Raw genomic sequence first — 20,877 nt, forward strand, 5'->3', positions numbered from 1 at the left:
ACTTTTCTTTTGCTTGCTCGTATGCAGGAACGCAGGCACATGTTCAGGCTCTTCGGTAAAAACTCGTAATCTTCCGTGAACATGTTTTCGGAGCTTCGGGTAAGCATAGTTCTTTTTCACAGTTTAATCCGTAATGTCAACAGATACCAAAGTGATTACTTATAAATCAGGTGTGATGTTGTCCTTTACGTGGTGTCAAAACTAATTGATAAGCGTAAAATCACAAATGCAATATTTTTCGGGTGTAGTTACAGTTCACAAAGGCGTACGTGATTTTTTTTTACAAAAGTCGAGTTCCCCAATATTAATTTTGTTTTAAATATTTGTTGGCTATATTTAGATTGCTAGAAAACAATGTACACGTTTTCTTCCCACTACGTTATGCTCGACTGTATCAAACACGGCGCTGATGAAAATTCCCCCCAAAATTCGCCGTTGGCGGCTGCTGTTTCACAGCATATTCAGACGCTCGGCATTGCTAAACTACTGCTTTACACCTATCAAAGTATATGCCTGATAAAAGAAGGAGATCAGGAGAGTAAAATAAGAGAAAATGAAAAATATTAAAAATGGCCTTTTTTTTTTTAATGGCGCGCTGAATTTGACCAAATTTTGAAAACTTCAAAATTTTCAAAATTTATTTCTCGGTATACAAAAATCATAGACAAATGAAACATGCATTTTTGAAAAGGCAATGAAACGCTCTGTCAGAGAAAAAAAAATAAATGTCATACGTTAAAATTTTCACCTAAAAATTAATTCTGAATCTTCGTGCATAATCGTCAGAGGTGGCAAGTTTGGCTATCTTTAAAAAAAATTTCAATTATTAGTAGAAAATATAATTCTAAAGGAAATAACAATCAGTAACACGTAGATTACCACAAAATATTATAAAGGCTGTGCTTTCAATAGTATAGTACCGAACGAGCTTCGAACATGCTGCACGCGACAGTGGTCAAAACTACATTGCTCTTCCCCACACTTTTGAGAATTTATTTCTCGAAAACTAAAACTTTCCGACGATTAAAGTAAAAAGCGTTGTTCTAGGTAAAATATGCGGCACAACATATAAAAATATAAAGAAAAACAAAAAATACGATTCCCACCCACTGCTTGAATCTGGATGAAACCGGCCATATATATATATATATATATATATATATATATATATATATATATATATATATATATATATATATATATATATATATATATATATATGGCTCATGGTATTAATACAAGGTTTTACAGATATAAAACATTATGCTTGCCACAATTCAAACTACCACCGTGGTTTCACATTTACACGTGGAGAGCGTAGACTCAAGGCGCCGTCACTTGTTGCTCTTTCTGTTCGCCTCCCTTATTGTTTTTTACCCGGAATCGCAAGAAATAAGTTCTTTTATGTCCTCCTTAATTATTGCTATTGTTGCGACAACATGCACAAGCCTTTTTTTTTTTTTTTTTTGTCAGTATAGCCATAGTTTAATATATATGGTCTCCACGTTCTGCGTACGTACCAAAAAAAAACAACAACAAAAAACTGCCATATAGCACCCATGGGAGCACGGCCACTTACAAGAGGCCGTGCAGAAACAAAAGCGTGCGTTCAACTGTTCACCAGAGTATTCAAGACCAACGCACTCTTTCACCATGACTTTAAAGGGGCGGTGCAGCGATATTCAATTGGAATGTATTTCACTTTACACGAGCTTACTGGCACTAGTGGGACTCCAGGATACTCGGACGCAATGCCACTGGCCAAGAAACTCCTTTGTTGCGCTGTAATTTCGAGGACAAAAGCGAGCGGTTTCATTCAATCTCTCTTTCGCAAAACTTTATGACGTAGCTGGGTGGTCGCAGTACCTCCCAGTGACGATATTTGAATGTGGCTCATAGATTGGAGCCGAGCATTGCGTGGACACTCGATTTGGGCTCGTGATAATCGATAGCTCGAGAAGCATTCGGGTAGTGTCCTGTGTTCAATCGCTGCAATGACGACAGTAGACGAACCATAACAATGTCTGGAACTCGGCGCGTGTCCTATGCTTTGACGACCCCAGCGCCTGGCTATGATCAACATTGGCGGCATATAATCGGGTCCAGATCACGTGGCCACTTGTTTTGGCTGCGAGTTAAGGGAGTGAACGCTGCTCGTTTTCTTTCATTTTTTCTGCGACTTCGATTGCTTGTGGTGTAAAACGAACGGGTGTTTCACAGGTCATTAAGGTCAGGGATCCGTTGTAAGCGGTATTCGCGGAAAGTACAAAAATCGTTGCATCGCCCCTTTAAAGTGGTACTGCCGCTCGTGAATTGAATAGAACATATTCAAAAGCAACGAGATCGCATATAAACCGGTTCTTTACTACTCTTTGTTTTTAAGGCTAAACGACTTATTCGCGTCGCCAGCTCGTTGCTCGCCTTCTCGAAACGGGAAGCGCTCTAGTGAGGGTCCCCCGGTTCTCCTGCTCAGCGAGCACGGCGGAACTGGACGTGATCATGGCTCGCGAACAGTCATTTCTGAATACAAACAACACTCTTCACTGTCCGAATGTAGTGCTGCAGCCGGCAGGAGATTGTACCTGTCTAGAGGGTTTTAGCATTGCGTATCGAAGAAATACGCAAGAGATGTGCTTTTCCGTTAGAGTTGCGTGCTTCACGCTGCGCATCGTCGCTATGTGCCAATTGAAGACCATAATTTTGGGCTCCGCGTACGCGCAGTGTGGAACACGTAAGGCTAACGCGAACACATAGTGCTTGCGTTCGGTCATATACGCAATACTAAAACTCACTACTGTTTCACCGGTTTCTTAACGCCAACGAAACGTGCTGCAGTGAGCAGACGTGCAAGTGGATATAGGCGGTCCTTCGGAACTGGAAAGGCTGATACTGGCAAAACGACGGCGCGTAAAAATCAGAGAAATTAAACGTTCTGTGAAGTTTTCTTATTAAAACAGAACAAAAGCATACGTCTTGGTGTGCGAACGCAAAATGAGACAAGGTACACACAAAAACACGCCAGACACGGAGACGCACGTCAGACACGGACAGATATATGTTTTTGCATGTCCCTTGTCTCCTTTTGCATTCGCATACCAAGATGTTTAACCAACACGCTTTCCTAATTTTATCTAACAGTATACGTTTTTTTGTATTCCAGGGCATTTGGTCCGGAAGTATTGGCGGTGAATTTGGAAGTTTTGGCGATTTTTAAAAGTCGCGACTTTGATAGCGCCATTTGCTTTACCCACAATTAATGTAATTTTACATCGATTTCTCAGGCCACCTACAATGTTTCCATCGATTTTAAACTTTTTTTTAATTTTATAACCTATTAATTAAAAATGCGGCAATTTGCATTGACATAGTTGTTCGTGCGTTTCAAATTAGATCATAAGCAACAAATTATATTAGAGCTTGAAAATCTACGTATTAAAATATCGTATTATTATTAAAGAAAATTTGGGTAAAATAGGCGCCCAATAAACGTTACAATCACAGAAATGCGCCATTTAACAATAATTGTCTTTACAGAAAGGCATCCTTTTTTTTTCTTTTTAGCATATAAAAAATCTCTGGCATCGTTATCAAGATAGACATAAACACTGGATATAATATGGAGTACTATGAATCACGCTTGCCTTAGAAAACAACAACACACACAAACTTCTGTCGTCTTACTCGGATTCCGTTTTAGATTTTTTCTAGTGAGAACAGCGCGTTCGCTAATTTGAAAGTTTTGTGAACATTTTCTAAACTCATTACCTGCGGCGATTTTTGTAAAATCTGCATTGATTCTGTTATTCTTGTGCTGGGAATAATGCTACAGCAATTAATAATCAGAATGTCCAAGAGACCCATTGAAGGGCCCGGAGTTAATTATTTCACGTGACAGTTATCCGAGTGAGAAAAAGCAGCAAGAACACACAAATATCAGCGCTGATGTTTTCAACGAATACAATATTTTGTTACCTCTAAGGTGCATGAAAGACCCAGTCTTTAAAGGGACAGTGAACTCCAAAATACTTTGAAGTGCCTGGATCAGGCACGTATGTCACAGAAAAAAAAAAGTTTCAGCGAACAATGCTGTTAGCTCATTAACTTCGCCATGAGACACATCTTCAGTGAGAAGAGAAACCGAAATGAACACGTGTACGCTCCGTGCGGGAAATATACATAATTTTTGCTGAAATAGGGCGAGAGAGAAAAGGGTGAAAGGGCTACCGGCGCTTTCCCCCTTGCTGGTGCGCTAGCAAGAGTGAAAGTCCCGGATGAGAGGCTTCGCCGGTGTTGGGTGTGTGCATTTGCCTGAACTTCGTTCGCGCTTTCTTCTCTGTTTTAAACTCCCAAACTTAATTAGAGCCACAGACTTCGACGGCGACGATCCTCCGGTCATCGGGACACCATTGCTCGGTCATAGGGTGCACGAATGACGACAGAAAGCGTCGAATACTGTCCGAGGACTTCCGAGGAGCTAGCAAGGAATCCGCCAAGGCGAGTGCGGCTGCAGTGTCTTTAAGCTCCATCGCCATTCCACACGACCCCGATCTCCGGCGGCAGTGGGTAGCGTCCGTAAACCGAAAAGACTCTTCTTTAACGTCATCCTCTCGAATGTGCTCGGAACGTTTTGTGAATGGAGTGGGCACCGAACTTAACGCTGTACCGTCGATGAACATGGGGAACGCGGCGCAAGGTGCGTGAAAATTTTCTCGTGATAATTGCTGTTTCAGCTTTTAACTTTTTGTGTCTGAATTTATTTTAATATTGATATTCGTAAGTGGTGACACTGACTCGATTTCATCATCTACAACACTTCGCTGAAGGGACGTTTCCACCGCCGTGTGTGGCTGGTAATTGTCTAAAAGTTAGTTCTATTAGTTTTCATGAATCGCAATCTCCTGCTTGATGCCAGAAAGCCGTGAACCTATGTTGACCGTCCCAACGTGACTGGATATTTTTTATTTTCAAAATTAGTACATAATGTAGCTGGAAAGAAACCTTCAATTTCAGTTGCTGAAAGTTGAAACATGCTCATGCATCGATTTCGAATCGTTGAATCATTGATAGACACGCTCCGGCAATAGGCCCATCTCGGGTTTGCTGTTTTCAGTTCTCGACAAAAGACACACTCGTCGACACGTGATCCTCATATAAAACGTTTAAAACCACCTTCAAGCTGGAGTGTGTCTTTTGTCGAGAACTGAAAACAGCAAAGGCGAGATGGGCCTATTGCCGGAGCGTGTCGATCCATGATTCAACGATTCGAAATCGATGCATGAACATGTTTCAACTTTCAGCAACAATATCGAAAATAAGACGAATCTAGTTGCGTTCTGACGGTCAACATAGGTTCACGGCTCTTTGGTATCGTGCAGGAGATCACGATTTAGAAAAAACGATATAACTAACTTTTTGACAATTTTCAGCCACACCCGGTGGCGGAAATGAGCCTTCAGCAAAGTGCTGTAGATGATAAAATCAAGTCACTGTCACCATAGAGCTATTATAATGTACGCTAGAGGTTCAAGTGGCGCTAGTGTGCTGACGCAAATTGAAGCAGACAGCAACCAGTCCAAAATCGACTTTCGGTAATGCATTTATATGGGAAAAAGTGAGTGCATTTTCTCCCTGCGCTCGATCATAAGAACAAATATCCCAAATAATTCGTACGTACTAGATAGCTTGAAACATTTCTCAGTCAGGCCGACGAAATAAATGGTCAGTTACGGCGTTTTTCTTTCAAAATTATCGCATTAAAAACTGTGCTAAAACGGCTTCGTACGTGTATTTATGTGCACTGTCGGACACTGTTAGCGCGAACACGACGTCGGTGCTTTCCACTATAAGGGTATACGTATTAAGCGAACGAAGAACATCTGCAAATGAAGAAAGACGGCAAGAACCACGCAGTAACACTGGATCAGTAACTACCCGTGCATGTACGATCAAAATAAATTGAAGGCCACGTAGTCTATTCCAATTTTAAATAAGTAAGTACCGCTTTATTATTTCTGCTCTGGGCGAAGATGTTTGTTCTGCGTTCAAAATATCACCCGCACGCTCGAAATCTTTGAGAACAAGTGCCCAATAAAAGCTGCCCGGCAGAGAAAACAAAACAAAGAGACACATTTCATTGCCCACGGACTTTATTCTCTACGTTTTGAATCTTTTTGTCCGCTCATGAACGACGGGGTCATTTTCATATAGTGACAGGACAGGCGTATTAGCAATATGCAAGCGTCACCGGAATGCTGGCGAGCCTTGTACCCAAGCTCCATATTCCTTTCGATTGTAATTTTGCTTTGAATAGTCGCTTGTTTTTACACACCTGCTGCGGAACGCACGTTCAGAACTGAAATGTAGCGAAGTTAAACATCGTTCACTGATGAAGAAAAATGCGCTAACTAAAGCAATTGCACTTTTGCATTATTAATCAAGGTACATACTCTTCGGTACGACGCAAATAAGCAAAGTGTTCTGTGTTATTTTCTGGCGAAGAGACAAAATACACGCGCGTTTTCTCATAGGAATGCACAGGAGCACCGCAAAAGTAGACTGGTTGCTGTCTGCTTCAATTTGCGTCACGGAAGTCGCATATACACTAGCGCCAGTTGAACCTCTAGCGTACATTCTAATAACTCCATGACTGTCACCACATCTAAATATTAATATTAAGAAAAATTCAGTTACAAAAAGTTACAAGCGGAAATAGCAATTATCACGAGAAAACTTGCACGCACCTGCGAACGTACCCCATGTTCATCGGCGGCGCAGCGTTCGGTGCGCGCTTCATTCACAAAATGTTCCGAACACAGTCGAGAAGATGACGTTGGGGAAGAGTTTTTACAGCGAAGCTGTTTAGGGCTAGGCTTCCGTGGATGTTTCGTGTGAGTGAACAAAAACTCTACGCACGCACCGCCGCACACGCCGCACGCGCAAGCCTTCCCCGTATAAAAGTTTCGAAGTAAATAACCAAAATAAAATGTTGACGAACGCGCGTGAAGATGCCATTTGTTTTAGCCTTTTGCTGTAGAACAGCTACTGCTACAGACGCCGGCACGTGCGGCGCGTGGAAGACCATTTCCTGCATTCTCCTTAATGCTTGGGCAATTTAGCAACAAGTCTATTCAGTAGATTAGTTACTAATAGGCACCATTTTCAAGTTCAGTAGACTCTCAGGTAGATAATAAAGGTTTCTCAAAGATTTGCCGCTCTGCGACCCGCGTCGGCCATGTCTACTCTCGCACCATCCTCTCTTTGTCGACGTTCCAAGTGCTTGCCGTGCCCAGTTTCCTTTCCCTCCGCTCTCCAGGGGTGGCAGTCCCATCGCGCGTGTCTACTTTCCGCCGGGTGGCGGTCCCGTCGCGCGTGTCTAGTTTCCTCCGGCTCCTCGGGGCGGGTCTGTGTCGTGTGCTAAACAACTTCACTGGTCATTCGCCTTCACAGAGTGGAATGGCTCATGAATTTTTCGTTTTACGGACGCAACCCACTGCCGCCGGAGATCGGGGTCATGTGGAAGCGATGGAGCTTAAAGACATTGTGGCCGCACTTGCCGGATTCCGTGCAAGCTACATACAGTGTGTCTCAGATAGCGGCCAGGCTCTTAAAATCGAGCGCAAAAATCGGTTTCTCAGCATATCGCGCAACGATTTTGTGCAGCGTTGCCCACAGGTGGTGCATTTTTTTTATAATATTTGCAAAGAGCTAACTTAAATTAGAAAAAAGTAAAAAAGAAGAAGTCTTGACTCCTATGGAAACGCAGCGAAGCCACCGGTCTTCAAACCATTCATCATAGGGTCATAGGGCGCCGTTTTGCACGGGAGACAACAAGAGATGGCGCAAGCGGTCGCGACGCCAACTGCCGCTAACGAACGAGCACACCGCGCCGAGAGCCAGCGTCAAATAGCAGATCTAATTTGCGACTCAAAAGCGATGTGAGCTTTTTCGATGCCTGTTGCCAATGCATGATTTTATCATCCTTACTTATAAAACACAGTGAATGGACACATAATCGATTAAAAAATGGTTTGTCGGGTTATTTTGACTGTCTTTTATGGGGTACTTCTGTCGTCTGCTTTGCAGTTCCTTGTTGTTACCGCGCCTGTTTTTGGTTTTCCGAGTGTCGCCGCTTGCGGAAAGCGCGCCGCTCGAAAAGATCGTCTGCTAATGACGCCGGCTCTCGGCGCCGTATGCTCGTTCGCTGGCGGCAGTTGTCGTCATGACCGCTTGCGCCATCTCTTGCTTCCCGTGCCAAACGGCGCCCTACTGTTTGATGACCGGTGGCTTCGCTGCGTTTCCATAGAAGTTAGGCCTCTCCATTTTTTTTTCTTTTTCCTCAGGTAAGTTCTCTCTTTGCGAATTTTATAAAAAAGAAAAGAAAATGCACCACCTGCGGGCAACGCTGCACAAAATCGTAGCGCGATAGGTTAAGAAACCGATTTTGGCGGTCGATTTAAAGAGCCTGGCCACCATTTGAGACACTCTGTAGGTCTTTGGACAGTATTCGACACTTTCTGTCGTCATTCGGCACCCTATGACCGAGCAATGGTGTCCCGATGACCGGGGGACTGTCGCCATCCAAGCCCGAGGCTTTAATTAAGTTTGGAAGTTTAAAACAGAGCAAAAAGTGCAGACGAAGTTCGGGCCACGCATACACCCAACACCGGCGAAGCCTCTCATCCGGGACTTTCCCTCTTTCTGACGCACCAGCAAGGGGGAAACCTCAGCCATTGTCCCTGTTCTCTCTCGCTCTCGAAATGGCGCTACCCACGATAAAACGGTCTATGGGGGCGTTTTGAAAAACGCGCGTAGCGCCACTAGCGGAGGAGCTGGCGTGCAACAGTGAGACGCGTTCAGCAGCCTGCGGCGCCCTTTCGCGTACGAAGCTGTGGCGGCGGAAGCGTACGCGGACGGAACTTTGGTTCTTTGAGCCAATACGTTGAGGGTGACGTTGCATGAGGGCTGGGGAAAAACCCCAGAAGGTCATTTAGCTGTTCTCGAAACTAAATTTCACATCTTCTATCAATCACACTGCATGCTGGCTTCCGACGAGAAACCTTCCCGGCTTGTAAAAGGTGCAACCACTGCACATTTTCATAAGATTGACGAGGCATTTATATCCTGAAAATAATCTTCCACAAATTCATTGGTCAGGGTGGAGAATAAAAACCAATATGATTTAAATTGTGATTTGAGCCACACCAATTTCACTATGATGATTTTCCGCAAAAACACCTTTTCCACAAGAATAACAAACCGCATAACTACGTTTTTATTATTGTTTCTTATTTGATGCCGTCCATGTAATTTTTTTTTTAAGTTAAAGAAACAACTGCAGGCAAGTAAAAAGTATAACAGGCTGAACACAAGCAAAATGCGGTGCTCCTCTGCGCTAATCGGAGAGTTGAGCTTTGTTTCTATCTCCCACTTCTTTCGTTGATTACATGGCATCTTATGCAAGCATATCAGAATGCGAAGGAAACCAGCAAAAACTTGTATTCGTGTGCACACCTACCGGTAAAGGGAGTGACTAAGAGAGACAGGTCCAGGCAGATTTAATTGTACATGTAAGGTTGATCTTACATCGGTCAGTATATATACGGTTTGTCTTCCACAAGCTTGCCACTTTTCCATAAAATTATGCCACCACCTTGCGCACTTTAAAGCAAAACGAAAAAAGGCTCGAGGTACACCTAAGCACATCTTATGGGTTGTGAATGCGAAACCATGCACGCCGCTCTTCCGCTCCTTTTTTCACCTCCGGCGTACTTGCGTCGACGGTCGATCGCGCGCGTTGTCCTCGGCGCGCCGACCTTGGTAGGGGTGTCGCGAACTTTTGTCGAACTAGATTTTTTGGTCGAACTTTCGGTGTTCGACAGGGTCGAACCGGTTTGACGAACCTTCGTACTTTTCACCAGATTTGACCGGTTCGACTTTGTGTACAGTGTGGCCAGACCTTAATACAAGCATGTCTACGTTTGAAAAAAAAAATTTATGCAAAGAGTTATTTTATATTGTGAACAGCTGCAATTAAAAGAAACTAATTCTAATCAATGAAGAAGTTAATAACTTATTTTTTAGTACTGTATTAACTGAAATAGCCAATCAGCGCTGCACTTAATTCATCTCTTAGCCATTATCATCCAATCCGAAGCCAACTGGCCAGCCTGTCGCGCATGCGCACACGAGTCGAACCTCAATGGAAGGTTCGTCGAACTTTCCACTAAAAGTTCCAAAAAGTCGAACCTGGTCGAACTCGAACCGCGGCCGGTTCGCGACACCCCTTGACCTTGGGCGTGGAGCGGTGGAGCCGCTGCCTCGCGGACACGCAGCGCCATTGGGTGGCGGTCGTTGAAACTGACGCGCAGCGGCCATTGGGAGCCTCGTCGACGCGCACCAGCCAATGGGACCGAAGCCGAAATTCATCAGCTTTACTCCGCTCCTTTGGGATCGGTGAAACTAAGTGCCGTTTGGCTATCGCGTGGTTTCATAGCTGGGAGCTGGCTTCACTTGGAGAAAGGATTTAAGGTTAGGGTGACCACACGTCCCGCGACTCGCGAGACTGTCCCGCATTGAGGGCTCATGTCCCGCGTCCCGCAAGAAATACCAAAATCGTTAAAATGTCCCGCATTTCGGATTGTCGTAGCATTCGACTACGCAAATTATGGCGCTTCCGAAAGACGAGTCACGGGGTAGCACTGAGGTCGCTGATAAACGTGTGAATCTCGGTGGTATGGCATTTTCTATACAAGCACTGCTAGAAGCGACCGTCGTTCTTGCAGGAGTCTGACGCGCATGTGCCGTTGTGCCTCTACCCTTGATGGCAGAATATCGCGAGCGAAAATTTCTCGCCAAAAGTTGAAAAATAAACTATTGTAATTATTTGGAAATCATATACTGTGTCATGCGAAAGGGTTGTTGGAATGTTTTTTGTAGTGAAGTCGGCCAAACAAGCCAAAAAACCTGCAACTCACAATGGTCGTAAAAACAACAACATAAGGTTCTAATTTTGTGCATGAGCATGTTAGTATAACAGTAAGTATCGACAGGAAACAGTAAGTCGAAAAAGACTTACTGTTTGTTATTTCCCTTTCATGCATTGGGGTCTGCTGTAGCCGATTTATATGTTTTCAACTTAGGCACTCATAATAAAATATTTATCATTACAATTAAACAAAAATATATCACTGCGAGTGAAAATTATTCCAGCTTAATAGCCGCCAAACAATTTTTGAGGTGTATAACATGATTTCAGAGTGCACAGTATATAGGGGTGTGCGTGATGGTGATTTTTTTTAATACTTTTTCCTTGAGTCATGAAAACACCGTACTCCTCTTACCCCTCACTCACTCACTCACTCACTCACTCCCCCCCCCCCCCCCCCCCCCCCCCCCGGTCAGGGTGTCCCGCATTTCGCCTGCAGAAAGGTGGTCACCCTATTTAAGGTGCCGTTCGGCGCGGCTTCAAAGCTGATGACGTCGGCTCGCTCCAGGGCGATATATATTTGCTTTTTTTATTAGGGGCGGCTGAGAGGCCTTTAATACTTAGCTGGGAACCGGCCTAAGAAGCAATGGCAACGGTGGCACATTTTGCACGACGCGGATAGAAAACAATCTGGCGAAGAGGAGCTGTTTCCTCGGCATTTTCATATAAACTTCGGAGCTGTTCTTATTGTGTTTTGCTGAAGTATTACAGCAAATAAAACTTGCTAAATAACCAGACAAATCAAGCTCTTTTTGTTCTACCATGACGAGGGTTATATAAAGAAAAGGTATTGCATGAATCTGCACTTTACGATATCAATACATATTGAATTGAATATTTCTGCTATATAGTTTTCAGCGACTAGGGCGGACTGAGGAATCGATTTCCCGTGCTCAAAAAGACTAGCGAAAAACAAATGACTTTTTTAAGGTAAATTAATTTATATATATATATATATATATGGTATTGATTTACTTGACTTTTTTAAGAATATATTTTTCACTTTTTTTATTGAGCTGTATTAGTTATTTTGGATTAATGTGATAAAAAAACAATTCCGGCGTTTTGTTTTGCAGTCATCTATATTGCCTACCGGCAATCCCATATGTGAAGAAAGGCGATTTCCACGTTCAAAAGGAAACTGATAGAAAAAGAAAGCACATCACATAAACTGCCATACTCAAACGTCGATTGTCCAGTGATCCCAAGTTTCATTGTAGTTGTCCTCAGATTTATATTTGTCCCTTTTTGTAACAGCCGAATCTTTCTTCGTGAAGTACAGACTGCATGCCGTACTGGTTCGGAAATATAATCGACACGTACGATGAGGACGAAACGTCTTTGGAGGGAATTCCTCCGACGAAATTGGCACTGCATACCCGCGAGTGTGGGATGGCATTTCAGTTCGCCCCATGGGCGCTAACATATGTAGGCGTTACTGTATGGTACAAAACCAAACGCAGAGCGCAAAGCGGCAGTGCAGAATATATCAGCTATGCCGACACAGTGGCAGATATGATCTGGAGACCAAATTTCTTGCGTCGTATATGGCACGGATCCATCGTTGTCGCTGTCCCACAAAATGTCGGCGACTTGAAAAGCTATAAAACTTGGTCCTCACGGGACAACGCATAACGATTGGACCACTTAACGAACGACACGGCAGTTCATGCTATGAACTCAGCGAAACCGCTCGACTTCAATGCGTACTAGAGTACGCGGCGCGGTTTCGTGTCGGTTCCTCTTTGGTAGTGGCCGCTCGGTGGCGCGTCGGTCGTGTCGCACGGAGTGTAGAGCGACAAATTAAGTCAAAATATAAGTTAGTTTCGGTTTCGTTCCTGAATTAAAACGTTCCTTCTGGCGTAAATATTGCGGCGTTTTTTTTTTGTTCTCAGGACAAAGAGGTGTCCTGCGCTCATAACAGCCTAGCTTCCTCTTATAAGCGGGAATCATGTGTGTCGCTCAGTAAAGCCAGCACACTAGACAGGCTCAGCAACTGGTATACCAGCACGCATCTCCGACCCTCACTGTTACCACCACTTTGGAAAACGAACTGCGCTACCTATAGACAGTTGGAGACGCGAATAGGAAGCACAAAAAAAACACTCACACAAAACCCGCAGGAACATCTCGTTGCTGCGAGTACTCCCAATGGCGTTGGTGCCGAGGCAGGAGTAGGTGCCGGTGTGGTTTTTACGGGCGTGCAAAATGTCTACCACAGTGGAACCTCGAAACAAGTAGTCCTGGGTTGAGGCCACTGCCTTGTGCATCGGCTGCCTGTTGAGCAGCCAGGTGATGTTGGCCACGATGGGGTTGCCCATCGCTCGGCATTCGAAGGAGACGGTTGCACCTCTTGTAACGTTCATAAGCTGCATTCGCAGCCCCCGGAAGAGGAGAGTAATCTGTGGCTTGACTATGAGGAACAAAACAAAGCAAACGCGACAACAAGTCGAGTAATAGGTTTGTGCATTCACGGGTATTTTATAGTTTGTGTGGACAATTCTATGTATATGGGTTTAAAGGACCTAGGTGGCCCAAGTTTGAAGTTGAGTGCTTGACCTGAAGTTTATGCATTCATTGCCAGGATGAAGATTGGAGCGTGTCTGTTCGGTAAATGAATTACAATAAGTATAGGGTGGACCGTAAAAATCGACGCCTGCACGTAGCAGTCGAAACTTTTCGTCAAAGGTGTAATTCACAGGTCGGTTTTTCTTCTAAAATTACAAAGCGTAGCTCCCTTTCTGTAAAAAATAAGGCCAAGAAACTAGCCAGGGTCTACGGCGGGCAGCAACGCAGACGACGGGGGTCCAGTAGCGGGTTGTGTTTGGCGTTCGTATTGATAGATGGCGCCACCTCCTTATCGCGACGATCGCGACGGCTCGCGACCACCGTGGTTTATTAAAATGAACATAACCTTTTTGAAATGTACCTTCGGTTAAAACATAAATGCCAACAATAAAAGCAAAACTTAGAGTAAAAATCGCGTCTGCATAACGGCGACGCTTTTGCTGCCAACGGATTTCGTCTGCGTGTCATCTGCTATCTTTCGCTGGTCGGCTGCACCTTCAGACCATAGAGTTATTATAATGTACGCTAGAGGTTCAACTGGCGCTAGTGTCTACGCGACTTCCGGGAGGCAAATTGAAGCAGACAGCAACCAGTCTACTCTAGCGGTCCCCTGTGCATTCCTATGGGAAAACGCCCGTAAATTTTGTCGCTTCGCCGGAAAATAACGTGAATAAGTTTTGTTATTTCGGTTGTACCGTATAGTATGTACCTTTATTGATATTTTGAAAGTGTAATTGCTTTAGCTACAGCATTTTTCTTTACCACTGAACGATGTTAAACTTCTCGATATTTCAGGCCCAAACCTCTGTACTATGGTAGGTATGTAAAAACGAGCGACGATTCTTAACAAAATAACGATCGAAAGGAATGTAGAGTGTGTTCAAGGTTCGCTAGCATTCCGGTGGCGCTTATATATTGCTAATATGCCCGTCCTGTCACTCTATAGAAATGACTCCGTCGTGCATCTTTACGATCGGTTAAAGAACATTCGAATGTAAAAAATAAAGTATGTGGGCTACGAAAGGTATGTCTTTTTATTATTTCCTATGTCAGGCAGTTTTTATTGGGCATTTGTTTTCTGGCTTCTCCCTATTTGAAGAGATTTGGATCGTGCGGGTTATGCTTTCAACCCAGAACAACCATATTCGCACATATTCATGAGCAGAAAGAATAAAGTAGTACACGTATTTAATAGAAATCGGACTATATTACGTGGCTTTCAATTTCTTTTCATCGTCTGCATGCACAAAGAGTTACTTATCCAGTGTTACTGCGTAGTTCTTGCCGTCCCTCCATGGTATGCCAGATCTCCTTCGTTCGTTTGGCAAGTATATCCACCATGCTAGAAAGCGCCGACGTCGTGTTCGCGCTAACGGTGTCCGACAGTGCACATAAATACACGTACAATGCCGTTTTAGCACCGTTTTTTATGCCACGAATTTAAAATAAAAACGCCGTAACTGACCAATTATTTCGTCTGCGTGACTGAGAAATGTTCCAATGTACCTAGTACGTACGAATTATTAGTGATATTTGCTCTTATAATCGAGCTCAGGGAGAAAATGCACTCGCTTTTTCCCATAGAAATGCATTACCGGAAGTCAATTTAGGACTGGTTGCTGTCTGCTTCAATTTGCAGCAGCACACTAGCGCCAGTTGAACCTCTAGCGTGCATTATAATAACTCTATGCTTCAGACGCTGCTCCCGACGCCTTCTATGGATACGAACACCAAACACACACCGCTACTGAACCCCTGTCGTCTGCGTCGCTGCCCGCCGTAGACCCTGGCATATTTCTTGGCCTTATTTTTTACAAAAAGAAAACTACGCATTGTAATTTTACAAGAAAAAACCGACCTATGAAATAGACCTCTGACGAAAGGTTTAGATGGCTACGTGCAGGCGTCGATTTTTACGGTCCATTTTAGTTCGAGCCTGGTGACTTGAACCACCCTATATTTACCTAATCTAGTCTGGGGTATCTTGAGAGATATGCCATCGATTGAAGTGAACGATTATGTAATTCAATACAGTTATCGCCGGGAAAGATTCATGCTGAAAATCGTTTTTCTTACTCAGGATTCATTTGACACGCTAAACAGCTGTGGCGAGATATGGTTTCGATATTTCTAAGTAAACGCCAACGTTAGAAATCATCGTGTTTTGTGTAGTCTTAATTTAAAAGTTATATCAATAAATAAAGTAATGTTCACTGCGCACTTGAACAAAGATAATTCATGCTGAGTAATCACAGAGCTCTTTCAAAAACCTGTTCACGATCTTAAGAACCAAACATTCTTGTTTATTCAAGCACTCTGACGTGACTACTGCAATCACAAAACCTCGTTATGGCAAGCTGGGCTCTCCATTTTGCATTGCTTAATGTTCGTGATTTTTTTTTTAATTCTCGAGAACTTTATGATTTATTAGGACCATTGATAGGGCGAAAAACAAGTGAACAAAGAAGAACTCACAATGAACGTCGAGGCTCCAGACATCCGCACATTCGCTGTCTCTGATCAAGGGGTTCCTGGATATGCAGGACAGTTTTTGGCCATTGTTCTGCACCGTCGGCTCGAAGTAGAGGATGGACAGGTCGTTCTCAACGTTCCTCGAGTTGTTCACCAGCTCTTTGCCGTCCAGCCACCAAGAGAACTGAGGCGGCGGCCTCGATCCATAGGACTCGCATTCCACCCGAGCAAGTACACCAGCTTTCAAGGGTGTATTTTTGTTGCGGATGCTCACGTTGACAGGCTTCACTGACAAAACAAAACCAAAAGAAGTAAAAAAAAAAAAAAAACTAAGTGTTTTTCTAAAAAGACGTTGGAGGCTTTAAGGCCGGTTCTCACATGCAGCGAAGCGCTCATGTAGCGCTCCTCACGTGTCGTCGGCTACTTATCCTCTGCCATGAGCAACAGTTTTGACGGTGCGATACAAAGCTGGTGAACGCTGCCGACAGCACGCGCTTAGCGCGAGGTTAGCGCGATGCTTGTAGCGCTCCGCTGCATGTGTGAACGGGCCTTTATGCAACTTGAATTGCCGAAACATTGTTATTAGTTAATTGTTAGTGTGAACAGCTGAACATATTTACCCAACACGAAGGTAAAGGGATGGACACCGGTCCATTAACTTCGTGCTTCGTAAACAAATTCAGCTGTTCAGATTAACAAGTATGGGCCAGCTAGCTCAACAAAAGCCCGCAACATTGTTATTAGACCCACATTTATACGATGTGCATCAAGGTAGAAAAATAAAATCATCTTATTCGAAATTGCAACATCCTAAACTAAATTCGAAAAGTATTCAGATGTAACATGCTATTCAAGAAGAATGAAATCTACGAAGGCGGGAGGGGGAGTCCTCGTTAAACTGTCCGTGGTCACAGCAACTCAGATTAACGATGACAAAACACAGGCATACTGGTTCTGGAAAGACCTGGAACAAACTGCCGTGGCACCGTGCTCACCCACAGTCTGCAGGGCTCTGTACCAAGCCTGCCTTCCTTTGCACGCGATATATGGCTTGCACGTGCCGCCCATACTGGCACCATACTGGCGGTCATTCCTGGCAGTTGTTATTGCGAAGAAACACAAATTTGGTGACAGCAAAATGGACGCCGCAAGAAGGTTGGCGCACGGCAGCAAGGCCACCGATATGGCAGCTGATATGACGTTGGTGCTCGCCACATTCAGATGGCGGAACAAGAAGCGCAAGGCGACTCTTTCGGATGCTCGACCTCCGGCGCGCGCTCGTTCCGCCGCGTGCTTTGGAGGCGCATGCACGCTCCAAGATCACAAGACACCGAAGAGTTATCCAAGTTGTGAAGCTCGCCCTGGAGGCGGTACAACTGAAAGTCCTCCCTGCCGTTCTTATTCTGTCAGTGTATATTATGACCACACTCAGGTTTTGCGCACTCCAAGAGACATTGGAGAATATTTGACCCTTCGAGAATAAGCTGTAGCAGTATGCGTCCCAACAGGGCCGTCACTTTTGAGTACCAAGGAGATTTTCCCCGCTTAAAAAAAAACTAAACTGAAAAAAAAAAAATGTTTTCTTTTTTTTTTTTTAATGGCGAAGGGTAAGTTTTTTGCAAAAAAAATATTCGCGCAATATTTCCGCCGTTAGGCGCAATTTAGGTGGAGTTCACGGCACGCTCTAAGCCCCGCCCACATATCAGCGGTCCCGCCCATTACTACTGGATTAGCTTGGCTGTTCGGCTGAACACGCTAACAAGTCTTGCGTCTCCCTTTCGCGACATCCGATGCGTCTAGTCTGGCGTCTGACACCGCCCATAGCTGCTAGTTGTGCGAGCAGACGTGCGGCAGCCTCTGGCATCGTTTGCTATTTCACCACCGTTTATCGTTGCCTGCTATGCCCGTGAGGCGCGAACTCTAAGAAATGCCTGCGCGTCTATACTTAACCCCAAAGCGCTCGAAGAGCCAATCTCTGCTATCACGAAATCAGCTCAACGAAGGATGAGGGGGAACATCGGTTTAGAACTGAAAATCAACTCTGCGCTGTGGTATCACACAATGCAAACCCTCATGCTTTCATTGCGTAATGACACATACTCTAAAAAAATCCCGTGCGTCTACTTTCCCGCACAACACTCGGAGAGCCAATCACCGCAACCTACGGAGACAGCTCAGCGAATGACGATGCCAAAACATATGTTTAGACCAAAAACCGCAGACTGAGTTGTGACATTAAGCAATGCAAAACGTCACGCTTGCATTGCTTAATGTCACAACTCAGTCTGCGGTTTTTGGTCTAAACATATGTTTCTGCATCGTCATTGGCTGAGCTGCCTCCGCAAGTTGCGGTGATTGGCTCTCCGAGTGTTGTGCGATAAAGTAGACGCACGGGCTTTTTTTAGAGTGCAGCGCATACTTAATTTTGAGGCTTAAACAGACATTCCGCCTTATCATTCGCTGAGCCGATTTCGTAGATCGCAGAGATTGGCTCTTCGAGTGTTTTGCGGGTAAGTAGACGCACAGGCATTTCTTAGAGTGCGGACACGAAAGCTGCGCATCGGCGCTTAATTACTGTAAATTTTCAACTATTAGAGGGAAGAAAAGCAACTTCAAATTGTTGTGCAGGCTTCAACAGGAGATCGTACTGTCACACACAAACCACACCCCTTGGATTTTTTTGCGTATATAAAAAGTAACACGATTCATTGTTCGAAATATTCCTCGATACAGGCGTCTTCGCTTAAAAAAGGCGGCCTGCACCCTGAAGGGGGAAACGGTCTGGGATGGAGGGAACCGCGTTTGTTTTTCGTATGCAGGAGCTTCGGTACGATTTCTGAGGGAGGCCAGTTAATAAACCGGAAACAAATGTGCGGAAAAAACTAAAGTATAAAAACACAAAATTCCGAATCGAAACAAAAAAAAAAAAAATTTTTTTCCACTATTTTCACATAGCGAGGGTATTTACTGCGCCCAGGTAACAAATGCGGTTCCGTAAATGTATTTGCGTTTTCTTTCGACAAATTCCCGCACGCGGCTTTTAAAATTAAAACAAAAATAAACAACAATGAAACGCGTGGAACTATTTTGCGCATATCTGAACAATTGTTCATTGCTTTTTCGCACATGTGTTTCAGCCTTAAAGGAATACTACAACAAACTTTCGGCGCTTATTTCTTGGTCTATACGTGTCGGAAGCAGCATCACATCGGACACCCTGATCTCTATTGAAAAAGACACGAGAAGGAGTTTTAAAACGAATTAAATAGCAAATGGCAAATGGGGGATGTCGCTGAAGCCTCGTTTGTAATGTCCGTCTAGGAACATTGACAGGCAGGGACGATGCCTGTCTCGCCTAGAACTATAGCCTAACTGGTGCTCCATGCTTCAAAGTATGTGCAGCGTGCACGCGTAGGTATAGCTTTGATAAGCTTGCAATTGCACGCACTTGCCCGTACGAGCAGAGACATGGCGGCGGCCAGATTCCCTGCGTGCAAACGTCTTGTCGACGTCAGCCTCGCCACAACTTTGCTTGTCCCGAGACAGACTACATCACGATTGCGCCGGATGTCACCTGCTCTCCACTGGCTGCTCTCTGAGCGCTTGCCAGAGGGGGCCGTTGTTGTTGGCTACACATTCGCTCCGTGGAGCTTAGCACTTATGCGACAGATTGGCGGGTTTGCCTAGCGTATACGGACTGAAGTGTTACTATGGGCGTTTGCAACCGTTCGTATCTATTTAGTCCCATTAAGTCAAATAAAAAACAAAAGCACGCTTTTCTTCTTTACTTTTCTATTTCACGCGAATACGGCCTACTCTATATTTGTACACTCGTGCGTCCGCCGATGGGCGTTCATGAACGCCTGCAAATTAGAAACGCGTTCAGTCTCTTGAATATTAAAGATCCAATCGAAGCTGTGCCAACGTCAACCGAGTATGTCTCTTGCATTATGCGGGACAATAGAAACGCCTTTAAGCTACCGCGTTTCAATTTGCGCAGACAGTGAAAACAAGCAGAAATGTCTCACGACTTGAAGAAAGTAGAAAAAAGAAGTGTAGGGAGAGAAAATGAAATGTTATAAATGAAACAGTAATTTTATTACAGCTGGATGTAGAGTCTAAGCAATCTGAAGTACTCATTTTCCCGCACACTAGTTGGGATACACTCAAATAAGTCTGCATGGAGGGCCTACCTTACCCGCAAAGCATTTTGGGAAAGCCAATCAATGCAGTCTTTAAGGAAGGATCTCGGCGTATGACTAGGCTGAAATATGTTTTAGACCTCAAGAAAGGAACAGTATGCAGAGTGGCACTGGACATGGTCAAACGTCATGCCCAGCGCCACAGCCTTTTTGTTTTTAGGTCTAAACATATTTTTAGTTTAGTCCTTCGCCGAGATCCCTGCATGGATTGCCTCGATTGGCTCTCCCAAAATACGTTGCAGGAAAAACATACGCTCCAGTTTTATTAGAATATAGACACCCTAATTACTGACGGTAAGTAACGAGAATCTCATTGCTCCGCAGCCAATGAGACTGCGAGAATCTAATATTAACTAATATATTCTAGTTTAATTTAAACTTCATCCTTCTTCATCAGTGACTTGTATTTCCTCGTGTGCTCGGGAGGTTTGCTATAAGGGGCCTCATGCGTACGGGTAGTCCTATCTGCTAGCCATGCACGCCTCCTGCGTTCCCTCATTTGCTTTGTGCAGATAAGAGATTGATCGAGTGGCTGATTGATCGATTGGTCGATAAGGACGTCGAAGAACGAATCTCGAATTGAGAAGCGTGGACATAATATGCCGCGTCCCGCGTTTCTTGGTCTGTGCGTGACTATCTTATTTTCCGACT

General features: G+C 44.3%; 1 protein-coding gene across 4 annotated transcripts in view; it reads right to left on the reverse strand.

Moving 5' to 3' along the window:
- Positions 1-20,877, reverse strand: part of LOC8032154 (hemicentin-2) — a 132,151-nt gene that overhangs the window by 10,035 nt on the left and 101,239 nt on the right. For all 4 annotated transcript variants that reach the window (XM_040209130.2, XM_040209128.1, XM_040209129.2 and 1 more), the window contains 2 exons: positions 16,028-16,312; positions 13,095-13,397 (listed from right to left, as the gene is read on the reverse strand). In XM_040209130.2, the coding sequence (XP_040065064.1) occupies positions 13,095-13,397; positions 16,028-16,312 (588 nt within the window). The remainder of the gene's footprint in view (positions 1-13,094; positions 13,398-16,027; positions 16,313-20,877) is intronic.

This window comes from Ixodes scapularis, unplaced genomic scaffold (genome assembly GCF_016920785.2).
Source record: "Ixodes scapularis isolate PalLabHiFi unplaced genomic scaffold, ASM1692078v2 PGA_scaffold9__187_contigs__length_104089568, whole genome shotgun sequence".
In the NCBI taxonomy this organism is placed as follows: domain Eukaryota; kingdom Metazoa; phylum Arthropoda; class Arachnida; order Ixodida; family Ixodidae; genus Ixodes; species Ixodes scapularis.